The sequence below is a fragment of the Arctopsyche grandis genome, chromosome 10, assembly GCF_051622035.1.
Source record: "Arctopsyche grandis isolate Sample6627 chromosome 10, ASM5162203v2, whole genome shotgun sequence".
Taxonomy (NCBI): domain Eukaryota; kingdom Metazoa; phylum Arthropoda; class Insecta; order Trichoptera; family Hydropsychidae; genus Arctopsyche; species Arctopsyche grandis.
The window spans coordinates 14,744,936-14,760,422 of record NC_135364.1 but is presented as its reverse complement, the minus strand read 5'-3'; the positions used below and the strand labels follow the sequence as shown (position 1 = coordinate 14,760,422).

Below are 15,487 nucleotides of genomic sequence, written 5' to 3'. Positions count from 1 at the left end.
ATAAAAATATATAGGTATATGTACGTACAAACATTTAGATCATTCAAATTTTCTGTATTAAAATTGTCTATGAATGTTTTTAATATGAGTCATTATATTTGAAAGTGGTGGTGTCTAATTTTCAGTTACAAATAATACACTATTTCTGTTTGACTTAATTCTAAAATTGTTATCACTTTTTTTTAATTCGGTATGTCCAGAATCTCGGAAAAGCAGAATAAATGTATTACAGGCCACCAGTATTTTTAAACATTGTTAAACGTGAAACATTATATCTAATGTTTTGCGAGATATTTCTCGAAATGAAGAAAAATGGATTTATTCTACTTTCAATTATAACAGCTCATATATGATTTTTATATTCAACACGCTAACTGATATAATTTTGCAAAAAAATAAAAATAAATTGTTAAAGCAGTAATTGAATGGTATTGAAAAATATATAAGAAATTGAATATGCACTTAGATGCAAATGGAAATACTTAATTAAATAATTGTATTTATTATATAATGAATATATTCATCTGCTACGGCAGTAAAAAGTATTATATTTATTTGCTAAAATTAATTTGAAGTCATTTACAAATTCTGGAGCATTTATAAAAGGCTGTTCTACAAATGCCTAATTATTTAAAGTGACTCGATGTAATAATCCTAAGACGCTTTCAGACTAGTAACGACTTTAATAGAGTGTAATTAATCAAATAAAAAACTATTATAAATGCTTCGTATTATATATTATAATGTGATTAAAATGATTTCAGTTTTATAATTCAATACAAAAGGACTTCGGTCGTTGAAATATGTATATCCGGTATATGTATGTATGTTTATACATAACATAATCGAACTAGGTTCTAGATAACCCGCTCTCGAAAACCAGTTAACCTTAAAATACACCGTCAATAGAGAATTGTTTGGCTTTTCTATTCGCACGTGTGGAATCATTGTCGATTTACCTGGAAAAAAATCTACCCTCCTATGTTGAGGACACCGGACGGATTTGAGGACGCCTCGTCGGATTTTGGAGACCAAAAGAAGGAGGTTTGAAGGATACGGATGTGGAGAGAGAGACGAGCGAGCGCTTAAGGATATCAAAGTGGGCCAGTAGAAAGGGAAGGGAGGGGAGGGGTGACTTCGGGGGTAAAAACGACCCCTGGGCGAAACGAAGCGGGAGAAATGATGACAAAAACACACGCGCGACACGGAAGGGACGAAAACCGGGTGAGGATCTACATAATGTTGATCACACCGGCAATTTAAGAATGGGAACCCAGGGAGAGCCTTTTGTTAGCTGATGGGAGGAGTAGGAAGATGAGCCACGGTCGACCCACGAACGCACGGAAAACAGTATTTATGTACATACATACATATGTATGTATGTACGTATGCACAACGTAATAATATGCGTGTAACGAAAAAGTAAATTATGCTGCTATTTACATACATACTGCGATAAAAGAAGCAAGTTGGGGTAGAATCCGTAAAATCATTCACAAATACATGTGTAGGTAAATAGTTATTTAATTGTCGGGACAAGTCATTTACACGTTTGGAAGTAAAGAGGATGAAAAAAATACGAATAAAAAGATGGAGAACAATTGGGCGGATTCATGATATTTTAAAATAAAATAACACCGTATCGTACCGAGAAGAAATTTTTTCAGTAATCTCGTATACATACATAGATTTGAAACTTGGACCTTGAATGGCAATATTTTGTATGCTAAGAAAAAGGAAACGAAATAAACGAGTGAAAAGTATGTATGCTTCGAGTAGCCAGTGAAGAGGTTGTAAATGTGTCTAATAGAAGAGAAAAAAGGAGGGTAAAAGAAGTTCTCAATTGGTGCCCAAAAGAGTGTAAAAGGATAAAATGATGTAATAAAAGTGTGTGGGGTTAGCTACATAGATGAATGTTAACGGAGATGCATGAAAAAAGCCTTCATCTACCAAAGGATGATATTTAATCGCAATTGAACTAAAATAGTGAATATGTTGCAGGGCATAGAAGGCAAAATTTCAATTTAAATCAGGTAGTGATCGTAAAAACGGCTGCATAGTTGCAGAGGTGAGAGTTTCCAACATTGCAAATTGAAATTAACATAACTCGACTATCATCCGTTAATTTAATCGCGCAAATTCAACTATGTACGTATGTATGTACAGACATAGATATAATGCAGTTGAAAAGTAACTGGAAGCCCACGCGGCCGTAAAACGGGGAAGAGGATTACACCGTGGAACGGGAACGACACTGAACATTTCCAGTCACGTTTAATTCCCCGTCCATTATTTTGATTCGCGCCGGGAAATATTCGGAATTCCGCAGGGAGACAAAAAAAAGCTCTCGCCAAAAATTCCAGCGAAGAAGAGTGAAAAATATAAATGCTAACGAAAAAAAAATTTTAAGCGTCCCGGCGAAAGTAAGAAATTAGGCGAGAGTCAACACGGGTTCGGAGAGATGAAGAGAGGGAGAGCAGGGAGAAACGGAAGAAGATTGGTGGGACAAACGGGGCAGCGGTGACGTCTAAAGTAGTCGTAAGGTCTCCGGGTAGGTAGGGGTGGTGGCAAAAAATGTCCAAGTTTAGTCAGTAAACTACAAGGCACTTTATTACGGACGACAGGGTTAACTCCGGCTCGAATGCCATGTTTAATTAACACTGGAACTTGGTCTATATGAAAAAATACATAAGACGTACATACATACCTATACATACATGCATTCATACATTGGTACCTTCTATAAGTCGGCGTATGGATTTGAATGACTAAGAAATATCTGCATTTGAAAATTTTAAAAGATTTGAAACGATAGAAGAAAAATTTATGGTTCATATTTTGAATGAATAAAAAAAAAGAATTTTAATCAATGCATCATGTATGTATGTACATACATATATGCATGTACGTCATATAATATATTAAATCAGTTTGCATTATTCGATTAGCATTTATGTTAGGCTTGAATGTAAATCAGTAAATGAATTCCAACCTCATCGATTTTTTACGGTTTTGTACACTAAAAAATATCCGTAAATTAACCTCACTCGTAAATATGTATTTAGATGTAGTTCTATTCACCGAAACTAGTCTATATATGACGCATACCTACATATATAAAGACCGATACATATATACTTCTTACTTTATCTATGTACATATGTAACGATTAGAGATTGCAATTTACCGTCAAATTTAATAAACCGGTAAACGGTAAAAGATTCCAGACTACGCACAATATATACATATATTGAGTGAATGTATATATTGAGTGAATGCGACAATATATATCCATATATACATATATTCAATGAAATTATGTACGTATACATATGTATGAATATTGGAAAAAATTATAGGTACGAAAACAAAAATCAATTTACAGTTAAGTCAAAATCTAAAGCCGTTTATTTAAAATTTGACCCTATTAAAGTATAAACGTAGATGAGCGTAAATACAGTTTGTAATTAGCCTGCAATGTAACGTCTATCCAAGAAAATTAGACCTTTAACAAGCTATTACGCAATAATAACAGATTCTAATTACACTCTACAGAACGCGGCCCAATTAGCATGATAGAATTTATAAAAACTTTTCAAATAAAAAAGTGTTTATATATTATTAAATAATTTATGCATTTGTTATATGTGATAAAAAAAAATATCAAAAAATTGAATTATCTGTTTGATAATTACCGTTAAAATTCACACTGCATCAGCATTATAAAAACACACTTATCCGCATAAATAGGCGGATCGTAAAATTGGCAATTTAGTGCAAAATCGACACTAAATTTTAGTGCAGCTTATAAAACTGCATACTCCAATTGACCGAATAACTAGCCCGTATATACATACATACAATCATAATCAAACATATGTATGTACGTACATACATATATGCACACGTAACCCTTTAACATTCCTCATCCTTCCCGGTACAGTTACTGTCGCATGTCACCGAGCACACACGCCATTCACAATTCAATCACCATTGACGTTTATATTTTAAGCGAGTACACGTTTTAAATTGACGCTAACCGGGTGCTAAATATTAATCAGGGTTAACGCGGCAAGACGTATCTGTCGCATAATTCAACGTCACCTCCTAGTCCTATGGGGGTTCCAAGACGGGTCCCCGAGGGGGTGCTGAACGCGTTGTTACGACCCCTTTATCAAACCGCCCCCCCCTAGCTTTGGTCATCGAGGGATAAGGAGACTCCTTCCTCGTCCTCTCTAAGACGAGACTCCATCTTAATACCTCTAACAACTGCTTGACGTTAGCTTGTTACTACGAGTACGAATCTGCGTGATTCGAGAAAAGGTTCGAAATCTCAATTTCGAGTTTGGCTTCTTTATTCGATTTGATATAAAATACATATTTACAAACTTGAGATGAATTTACGAAATAATAAAATCGTTCATATACGTACATATGTATGTACATATATATGTATGTAGATAATCATACATATGTATTTTGAGCGAGTTTTTTTATGATAATATTGCATGTGTTGCCGAACATCTGTGTTGTCTTTTCATTTCAATTTCGTTCAAAACTGTTGGAACATTTTTTTGTTACGTTATTTTAGTATAAACGATGAAATTATTGTTACATAAACGATGTTGTGAATTAAAAATAATAAGAACAAATATTGTAATCGACTCTTTTTCAATAATCAAGTATTAAAACGATGTATTTTTTAGAACTAAATAAACATACATACATAAATATTTAATAATATTATGAATTTTTCAATACGATGTATATGTAGAAAAAATATGATTATTTTACCGAAATATAAATAACCTTCTTTTATATTTATAGAAAATTTCTAAATAATAGTTTTATTGTCTTCTAAGTAATATATCTATTGTATTGTAAATACAATACATAATAAAACAGATGTATTATTGCAAATAACTTTTTTTATAGACACATTAAACCAAGCATCGACAGCCTATAACAATTTGACAATTTCAAGTGACCCACTTGAGTTAATCCGTTTATGGCTATAGTACCAAAAAATAACAAGTACCAAAAACTATATTTTAGATTATGCGTCATGTCAAAAATGATTTGCAATTGAATGATAAAATTAACGCTATATGAAGAAAGTTTATTTGCAAAGGCATCTGATACGCAACAAATTGAGGATGTAACGTAAAAGGTTATGAAGATCGGAAACAAAATAGTAGCACGTTTTGCATGATCACATTTTAAAGACACTTCACTGAAAAAAAAATTGAATTTTAATATAAAGATTTGTTGTTTCATGTTGAAATATTTATGGTTAAGTAAAAGCAAAGTTCTTAATAGATTGTGCATAGAGAGCTTTGATGACATACAAATATTTCTATACGAAATCGTTAAAAATAATCTCGATGATAAACGATGTTTTTAAGACTTTTGTTCTTAGCAGGGAAAATAAACCATAAATATAATGATTTCAAATAACGACTCCAAGAAAATAACTACACAGTTTTGAAAATGTACGAGGAATGGAAGAGTTTTTGTCTCTTTTTTTATCTTAATTCTCGCGAAAAGACAGTTTTAAATGTAAATAACCACTCACCCTAAACATCAAAATCAACCAAAACATGACTTTTAAAGTTAAGTTTTGGTTGATTTTGACCCATAGCCAAAAAGGGTTACCGACGCCTGCATTAAACTATAATATTTTTTGTCTAGATTTTAAAATAACATCATTCAAGTGTATTTGAATGTGATTAGAAGAACAAAAAATTAAATATTATTATTTTTTTAAATATTTTCCTGTAAGATTGTATGTACGTCTAATTAAAACTGCAAAATAGGCACGTTGGAAAATTTAACACATTAACAACAGAAATAGGCGTCATTGCGAGGTTTCCCGGCGTCTCGACAGCGTCACGTCTTAATCACCCTCACGGTTGCGGGTGCAAAAGAGCGTCTCGTGCCACTTCCCCACCGGCTATTGCTCCGTATACATATACAATTATAATATTATAAATAAACATGGAGTGTCCCCTGAAGGAGAAGCGTTTTCCCACGGGGTTTTTCACTCCGAGGCCCGAGTTTGAATCGACACCGCTGGTCGCACTAGGCTCAAAGTCGAGTCGAGTTAAATGTTAATGTGTCGCATCGGTGGGTGACTTTGGGGGTCAGGATGAGTGTGGGTGGATTGAGGGTGAGAGGTAGGGGTGTAGCCTCCGGGGGCCCGTAACTCTTGCGGGGGCTTAGCCCCCCCCCCGCACAAATCCGCCCTTCCTTTGGCGTAATCCCCGGTACCTTATCGGACGTCGGTTCATTGTACAACAACACACTCCGTTTTGCTTGTATAATTATTACTATCGGGGAGGAATTTTCGATAACATGTACAAAACTTGAAAACAACGGTACGAGAAGAGGGGAGTTATTTAAAAATACATTAATTATAGAAAAATTAAGCCTGAATTCTGATTTGATTTAAAAACGAGGGAAAATTCGACACTGACTTTCGAAAATTTAGCCCTTAACGCTAACACATATTTTTGTTTATTCTACCAACACTTGTGTTGTATCCGATGAAATATCATCGCACGGGTGTTCGTATATTAAGTTATTAAATAAAAAAATGTATAGGTCCTGTGTTCGATCCGCACGCGGTCGTATTTTTTTTTTCAAATATCTTTTAAATATATTTAATTTAATATTTGTATTTAATTGTTTAATATGAAAAAAAAATTGTAAAAACCTACCTACCTGCATATAAAAAATATAAAACACCTATAGAAAAATTAGTTAATTAATTAAATAAATGCTCAGGAACTTTTGTTGGCAGTGTTTTAGATGTGACGTACGTCGAATCAAAACGACTATTATAGTACGGCGAGCGTTATTTTACACCGACACACACACACACAGAATAGCGCTATTATATATATAAGGTTTTTTTTTTTTTTCCTTTTAAGAATGTATATTTATATATTGTTTTATTTAAAATTTGAATATAGTGACATTACAGAATTGCCCCAAGACGTCACTATGGCTAAGCAAAAAAAGGATTCAAGAATACAAGAATTAGCTAAATACGTGAATTCGGCAACGGGATTACGTTTCTCACGAAAACGGTAATTTTTTGTGCCGATTACGAGTAATCGGAAATTTTTTAAAATCACAAAATGTATATATGTATGTACATATGTACATATATACATTCTTAAAAGGAAAGAAATAAAGAAGCCGAATGGGATATTTCCGCTAAAACTTTAAACGTATCTGTATTTCTGTTTTACAAAGACTTCAGTATCCCATCGTTGATACCATTATCTTGTACATTTACTTTGTGAATATTATAGTTTATTTTTATAACTCGCGGAACTTTATATAAAAACTTATAAATTTATCGCATAACTTCAACCCAATACCATAAAATGCTTTAAAGCCATCGGCCCAAGGAAGTACGTATTGTTACAAAGCGTCCTATAAGCCCTATAATTAAAAGCGTTATTGAAATACGAGAGATAATTTGTGAAAGCATAAACAACACAACTTCATAAAACGTATATTTTAATTATAACGAGCTTAAATTAGTAAACATAATTTTAAATCAAAAAATACAATGCAACACTGGTAGAATACTAAACTATAAGCTAATATCAATGGCCAATAGTACTACCTATCTATACATAAACTTTAACATCGCGAAAATTGAAAATCAAACATACCAATACTTGCCGATATGTATGTACATATATAAAAGTGTCTGAATCGTTTCGATTCCGTTTTTAATGAACAGATCGTTCCGTTGTCGGATAATCCGCTTACGGTAAATCTAGAAAGTCGCCACCGCAAAATAATCAGAGTGAAGCGGCGAAACACTAGCCGCCACTACAACAATCTAGCCGAGGGAGATATGGGTGGGGGGTTTGAAAAGGGTGGGCGACTGTCAAGGGGTTGAGAATGGCATGGTAGTAGTGGTGGTAGTAAGCTTCGCGTATTACCTATCAGCCTTCAGGTGTAAATCGCAACTTTTGCGCCGCTAACAAGATTTAAGATACAACCGTCTGCACGTAAATCACGGTTTAGCCACGCCGTACACGAGGGTATATAGAGAGCCAGCGATAGTCAACATTTTCGCGTGTCTGGAATGTCTCTGTGCGCGAAATACCTTGAGAGATGGAAGTCTAACAAAACCTCACATACGTAAGAACATCGATGTCCGCAATCCACACGAAAACCAAGCAATACTTTCATTCGCCTAAATATTTAGACGCTATCGATATATGTGCGTAGATATGTACATATAAAACGTGCTCCTATATAAATGTTTAGTAACATGTCACAAAGCTTACAATTTCGTAATTTAAATTTTTTACATGATTTTTGTTAATTTCACACCACAAAATTTGTGAACCGATTTTGAACCACTTCAGATTTTATCCGACATGAGGAGGGTGGTTATTATCATTAAAGTAAGCAAATGTCACCGATATTACGCTAGAGGAATTTAATCATTAACAAAATCATCAGAATCGACGCAATTCACGATTGGCTAACAGTTAAAACATTCTTAATTTCAAATTAAAGCAATTTATTACAATTACATTATTTACATTTAACTCTGGTTAGTTGGTTGAATGAATTTGTTGGAATGTATGTACATATGTACATATGTATGCTTTTTGTAAATGATGCGAATAGGAAAAAACGTGCCATTCCACGTTAATATAAATTATATAACATACATATACATATTTTAGTTTAATAATGTGTTTTAATCAATATATAAATACGTATATGCATATTTTAGCTTGGAAAAGCGAGAAACCAATACTTTGTGTATGTTGCACATTAATAATATAGCTATTTTCATAATTAACATGTTAACATACTAACATGATATACTTCAATAATTATTAGGTCATTATTCATTATATATGTATGTACATACATACATATATCCCATATCTACATAGCACTATTCAATGCTTCTCTTCTTTGTTTATATTTAATTTTATTTAATCAAAATCGAACAAAACCGAATTGTTCATAGACCAAAATAAGCTGTAAAGTAAATTTTCGACTTCTTTGTAAAACGGAAAAATTTAATATATAATTTCGAAAGAGACTTTGAATGTAACTATTGTTGTTTACATACGAATGAACAAATGAATATACAAATAAATTTAAATAAAATAAAACTATTCAAATAAATTTAATAAAATGTTTACTATTAGATTGGCCATGTTTAAACGGTTTATCTTACAAATACCGAGCGAAGCCGGGTAAAATACTAGTATAATAATAAAGATAGGTGAAATTTACAAAACAAATTCTTTACAAATAATTTATGAAGACTTGCAGATTGGTTATGATGCAAAAATGTTGATATGTATTCCATTGTATTACAAACATACATATGTGTGTGTCACTATTTCTATAAAACACATTTCGGTTTAAAAAAGCATACCATGTGTTGTGAAAACTTTTAACCTTCTCTTTTTACAACGGATAATTTAAAAAAAATCCAAAAGATTTACACGCACGTACAAACTTTCAAATAAATCACAATTTCACTCACCCCCCCTTCCCACCCTGCACTTACATACTGCACACGTCACGCGCACATTAATTTCGACCTGACGTGACGAGACAATAAAACAATAAAATCTAAATTAGCTTTCTCATGAAGGGACCCACCAGATTGGAATCATTATAAATCGTAAAAATTAAGTAATTCCGACGCGTTCGGCGTCCGCTCCGTTCAACCACCGTATCAATACAATTTAATTTTCGACAGAAGCAATTTTCGCACATTGATTTTCCACCAAAGCGGCGCATACTTTTCATACGAAACGATGATTATGAGAAGTTAGCACGAGTACGCCCGTCCGTCCGTTCCTATTCGGTTTCATGAGTTTCGACCATTATTATGCCGCGAGGCCCCCTTAATAAGCCACGAGCAATCAATTACAACGGCTATTACTGTTATTAAGGTAATATTTTTTTTATCGTCAAAGCGCTATTAGTTTCCACGAGAGACCTGGCTATAGTCAATTTCGAAAACACAATGGAGCGCGAGCGTGTAATTTCGCTATCGAATTTCCAACTACAAATTCAATGAAAACTGGAAGCGTTTTCCCAGACGTGTTATTTTCACTTTTACGAAAACGCATTCGTGCAAACTAGAAAGTATTCCAATCAAAATATACACACCACTCGACCATCTACTATTTATCGCTTACATACATACATACATATACATATATATATACACGTCGGTTTTGAAAATGAAATATGAATGTGAAACATGGCACATGGATATGAAAAAGATACATATGTATATATGTAAAAAGATCCCTTCAGTCGTGTACATAAGATATACATTTAAAATTTTCGGTTACTATAAAACAAAATTAAAAACACTGCACTCATTTTTTATTTTCTATTTATAATAAATAACAAGGAAAGATTAAAAAGAGCAAGCATTGCAAACTAGCAAACAAGTAAGCATGGGATTAATAGAATTGAATTGCAGTAACGTTAACAAACAAACGTATTTTTAAATAAAATGATTTCGACAAAAATAAAAAGATGTAATCAAATCTTTTGTAGTTAGGAAACGCTTAAACAAAATAAATGAATTCCACAAACATATATGTATACAAAAATCATTATGGACCGCACGTATAACCCAAATACTATATATGTATGTACATACATATCTATGAGAGCCCACGTATTTTTCGCAAAATAACGGTAAAAATAGTAGTTTTAGTAAATTAAACATATATAAACCTTCATATCAATTAAATTGAAAATTGGAATACATGATTTTTACAGTTGTCTAAAAACGTATAAACTATCAGATCAATATTTCACAAACTGTGGTGATTGTTGTATTAAATTTTGTATACAATTTACCTATATATATATATATATATATATATATATATATATATATATATATATATATATATATATATATATATATATATATATATATATATATATATATATATATATATATATATATATATATATATATATATATACATTTCAATATATGTATAATCACATAATAAACGATATAAATTTTTTAGATCATTGTATTACAATTAATTTGAATGAAATATTAAATTTCAAAAGTATATACATATATATGTATGTATGTATGCTACGTGAGAAAATTCAGTGTATTTTGATATCTGAGGATTTGAAATTACATATTTCTGAATGTTGGAACGTTATCGACAAATTCGTTGAAAAAAAAGACAAGTTTTATACCGTTAATATGTTTTAGTATATCAATATTTTGGAGAAATATACGCTGGTATGATATTTATGATTAGAAATTCTTTTAAATCTTTTAAATAATACTTTTTTTCAATAAGGATTTTGGGGGATTTAAAAACACACGCTGCTTTAGCGGCCTTAGAATGAAGTTTTATTAAAACTGCAGCATATTGTATGTATCCCGTATTCATATTTGCTATCAAAGTCTTAAAGTATTGCGATAAAAATATATAATATATTTTCCAAATTTGGTATATGAAAATTGAGTATTATAAATATGACTGTTGAAAATGAATTATTAAACATAGTCGCATGCTATCCAAGTGTTTCTGAAATATGAAAATCGACGAGAAAATGTACATACGTACACGTTATATAAATATATTTTTCCGAACGAAGATCATCTTTATACGAATCGTACATAAGAAACAAAAAAAATACATACTGACATTTTCTAAACGAATGAAATGAATATTGGATTACCTTCGGGTATGGACTGCCTCGGCTTGTAGGTCATATCTGAAACAAGAGAAGGAAAACATGAAAAAGCTAAACTTGACATGGCGGTTTGACATTTAAGTTTTTCGTAAATATTTTCTTTTTATTTTTATTTTTCACCGCGTGCGACGCGAATTTTCCTTACTTCCGTCGTGCGCACTCGGGCGGTTCGCCACCGGGGAAAACTTTTAATTAAAGGAACTTTAATCTTTCTAATGTCTACATACGGGGCGCCAAAGAAACGCCATCGCGGAAAATGGAGAGAACGGTGAGAGCGAGCTTTCGCTTTTTTTCGCAAACTCGGAATAAGTTTTTCTTTCTTTATACACCAGCAGCAAAACACAGAGTTTGTGGGGCATGCAGGGTTTCGCGTACATATTTCTACCCGCACGCAATTAGTGGCCACATATCTTAATTACGGTTATCTCGATAAATAAACACGAGACTCGAGCGCGTTTGTCTTGCGAGTGCCTTTACATACACGAACCTAAAAACGATACCGATCTACCAAGACCGTACTTGGTGCGAATCTATAGATTAGAAACAGATAAGTTACTACAGTTTAATTGTGAAAATATATACATATATCAGTTAGTTAATGGTATTTGAATGTCGTACTTGCTTAAATTTAACGATTCACGATTGATGGTATGAACGTTCACATATTCAACCACGGTGAAGCCATTGTCATAAAACTATTCATACAATTAATCATTGCCTCAATATACATATATTATGTACTTACAAAACTACACAATGATCGATTTCGTGTTATATTTTCATGCTTCAAATGGCACCTTTATATTTATTTAAGTTTGAAACATTGTAGTGTTACAGGAGTCTCTAATTCGCCATAAATAGAATTATAATAACAGCATATAACGTAAAAATATCAAATAAACAGAATACATCTGTAATAGGGAATGTCTTGCATCTACAGCCAGCACCAATATATATTTACAGAGATACATATGTATAAGAACCAGCTGTAAATACAAAACATGCCAGTCAGGCCCAATTGAAAAAGAGAAGATCAAAATTCCACTCATATGTACAAATGTACATCACATCCAATTATGAAAATAATGATGAGCACAGGCTACCAGACAAATATGTAGGTTAAAATAATCTCCGATAACCTACGCTCACTGAAGGAGAAAATATCACATTCAGGAACGGCAGCAATGATTTCATCAAGAAGTCGGATAGCTTTTGGAATAGGAGCCATCCGGTAAAGCATTATGCGGTCAGGAGGTGTAATCATCAAATAATGAAGTCTAACACGTACATAATTAAGAGGGAAATAAAGTCCCAACTGTTCCAGCAACGACAGGCATGACATATACATATATGTATATCATATTTCCTTATAGAAGCTGGAGAATAAAATAAATTAATGATAAGTTTCTATGAAGTTTAGAGGAAATATACCCAAGTATGCCCAAAAGGAAGGAAGTAGGGTGGATATATGGATAATACCCATATTCTTTCCTATATAGGAAACGAAGAAATAGTTTTTGCCCTTTCTCAATCACTACACAATTGAATTATTATTATTTATGATACAAGCTTGTTTCAATATTCTTTTTTGCAGGAAAATATGTGACATTTTAATACATATAACACAGAAAAGAAACGTTTTTTTGCTTGATTAATTATAAAAACTAAAAATTATTTATATCAAATCATAAATAATAAATAGTTCAGTAATAAAGATGAGGAAATAAGGAGACGTAAGAAAAAAGATTAAGTTCATTTGGGCGAATGAATGCCGTATTCAAATCTAAAATGCCATTTTCAAATCTTACCAGTGATAACGCATGGATGCGAAACTTGGACATTGAATGCCAGAATAATATAATATGTACATTGGGTACAGTGCACTCAAAGAAGAATAGAACGCTTGCCATAACGAGGAGAAATAGAAAACGGAATACGTGGGTACGTAAGTATGACAAAGTTGGTTGATGTAAATGTGAGAATAAAGAAATTGAAATGTCAATAGGCTAGTCACCTAGCAAGAAGAGTTGACGAAGAAATTTTTCAAATGGTACACGAGAGAATTTAAAAGGGCGCAAGGATGGCCACAGGGGAGATGGGTGGATGAAATCAGAAAAAGATATGGAATGAGATGGATGAGAGTTACTTAAAACGGACACGGGTGGAAGCGTGTTCGAGAGGCCTTCTTCCAACAGTAGATGTTGAATGGCTGTAGATAATGATGATGATGGTATGTATTTATGTGTATTGGGTCGGAACGAAAAATGAGAAATTGTTCTTCAAAGTAAACGGTCAATATGCACCTGTATTGTAGTTTAATTGATCGATGGATATTCAAAATTCGCTTCTTTTGCTGCGGCCTAGTGTACACACTATGATATTTAATTATCTGCAATTTCAAATCGGCTTATGCGAGAATCATGGAAGCTACTATGACATAAAAAGCAATCTAAAAGGTTAATTGAATATACATATACATATGTATGTATGTAGATAATTTATACAATGTATTTATGTACATGAATCATTATTACCTTTAATTTACACACTAAAAATCATACGTACTGTTACATTCGTGGGTGATGTGTATTTTGTTGTTATTAATATTTCCGCTGCCACCAAGCGTTTTTGCGGAACGCTACTCCGTAAATAAAACTCACTTTATTTTATAAGATGATTATCTTCTTTAATAGTAGTAAGTATACACGAGATTAGTTAGTATTACACGTTACTAGTTAGTAGTTTACTAGTTAAGTCGTCTAATCGCGAGTCACTAGTTAGACGGTTCAATTGTAAGTCAGTGATTAGTAAGAGACGGTTCGGTTGCAAGTTATAAGTAAGAGACGGGTCGATCGCAAGTGATAAGTAAGAGTGTTTGATCGCAAGTGTTAAGTAAGAGACGGCTTGATCGCAAGTGACGTTCCATATGTTTAATATCAGTATATATTTAATAGACGTAACAATTTGGACCATAGTTCGTGATAAAATAGGGGGGAACTCGAGTTAAGTAAAACAATATCTTAAGAATTTAATACTTTGACCCTTGAGTGTATCGAGAAATGGTTTTCACACAATTAGTTACGCAGCTTTAAAAGGGTTTTTGAGGGAATACGATTCGAGTCGAGTCGTGTGAAAAATGCTGGTAAACTAATTAAAGACAATATTTTTAGTGTTTGCATATGTATCCCTTGAGGGTAGATTTCACGCAATTCGTTGTGCGGATTAAGAGTCGTGAGAATAATGCAGAAAAGCGATAAAGTTAGTTGAAAAACGATATTTTTAATGTTAACATATGTGTCTTGAATGTATCGAGAAATGGCTGAGTAGATGCATGCAATTTGTTATGCAGGCTTAAGAAGGGCTTTGATATTTTTGGGGGAAACATAATTCGTCTCGCAGATTGATTTAAAGGTCGTGGGAGTAGAATACATAAAACAAATAAAGACTTATGTAGACATAACAGTGCATATATCCAAATTTAATCAATTTTTTAACCACTTAAAATTTCATTGAGTTTTTTTCATTTGATGTAAATACATTTAAACACACAGAGAAGCAAATCTCATTTCCTACTTGAGGAGATAAATTAATTATTTCCGAGAAGGTAGTTCAACAGTTAGTTGAAAAACTTTTTATGTACCCTTGGCGGGCTATTAGGGGTGGTCTTGTTCGGCGAATGCATCTTCGTTCGAGCGGCAAAAGCTGACACAACCACCGAAAAAATGAATAA

General features: G+C 32.7%; 1 protein-coding gene across 1 annotated transcript in view; it reads right to left on the bottom strand.

Moving 5' to 3' along the window:
- LOC143917624 (agrin-like) overlaps window positions 1–15,487 on the bottom strand; it is a 427,846-nt gene that overhangs the window by 183,698 nt on the left and 228,661 nt on the right. Inside the window, exon 2 of the mRNA XM_077439203.1 lies at window positions 11,743–11,778. Within this exon, the coding sequence (XP_077295329.1) occupies window positions 11,743–11,778 (36 nt within the window). The remainder of the gene's footprint in view (window positions 1–11,742; window positions 11,779–15,487) is intronic.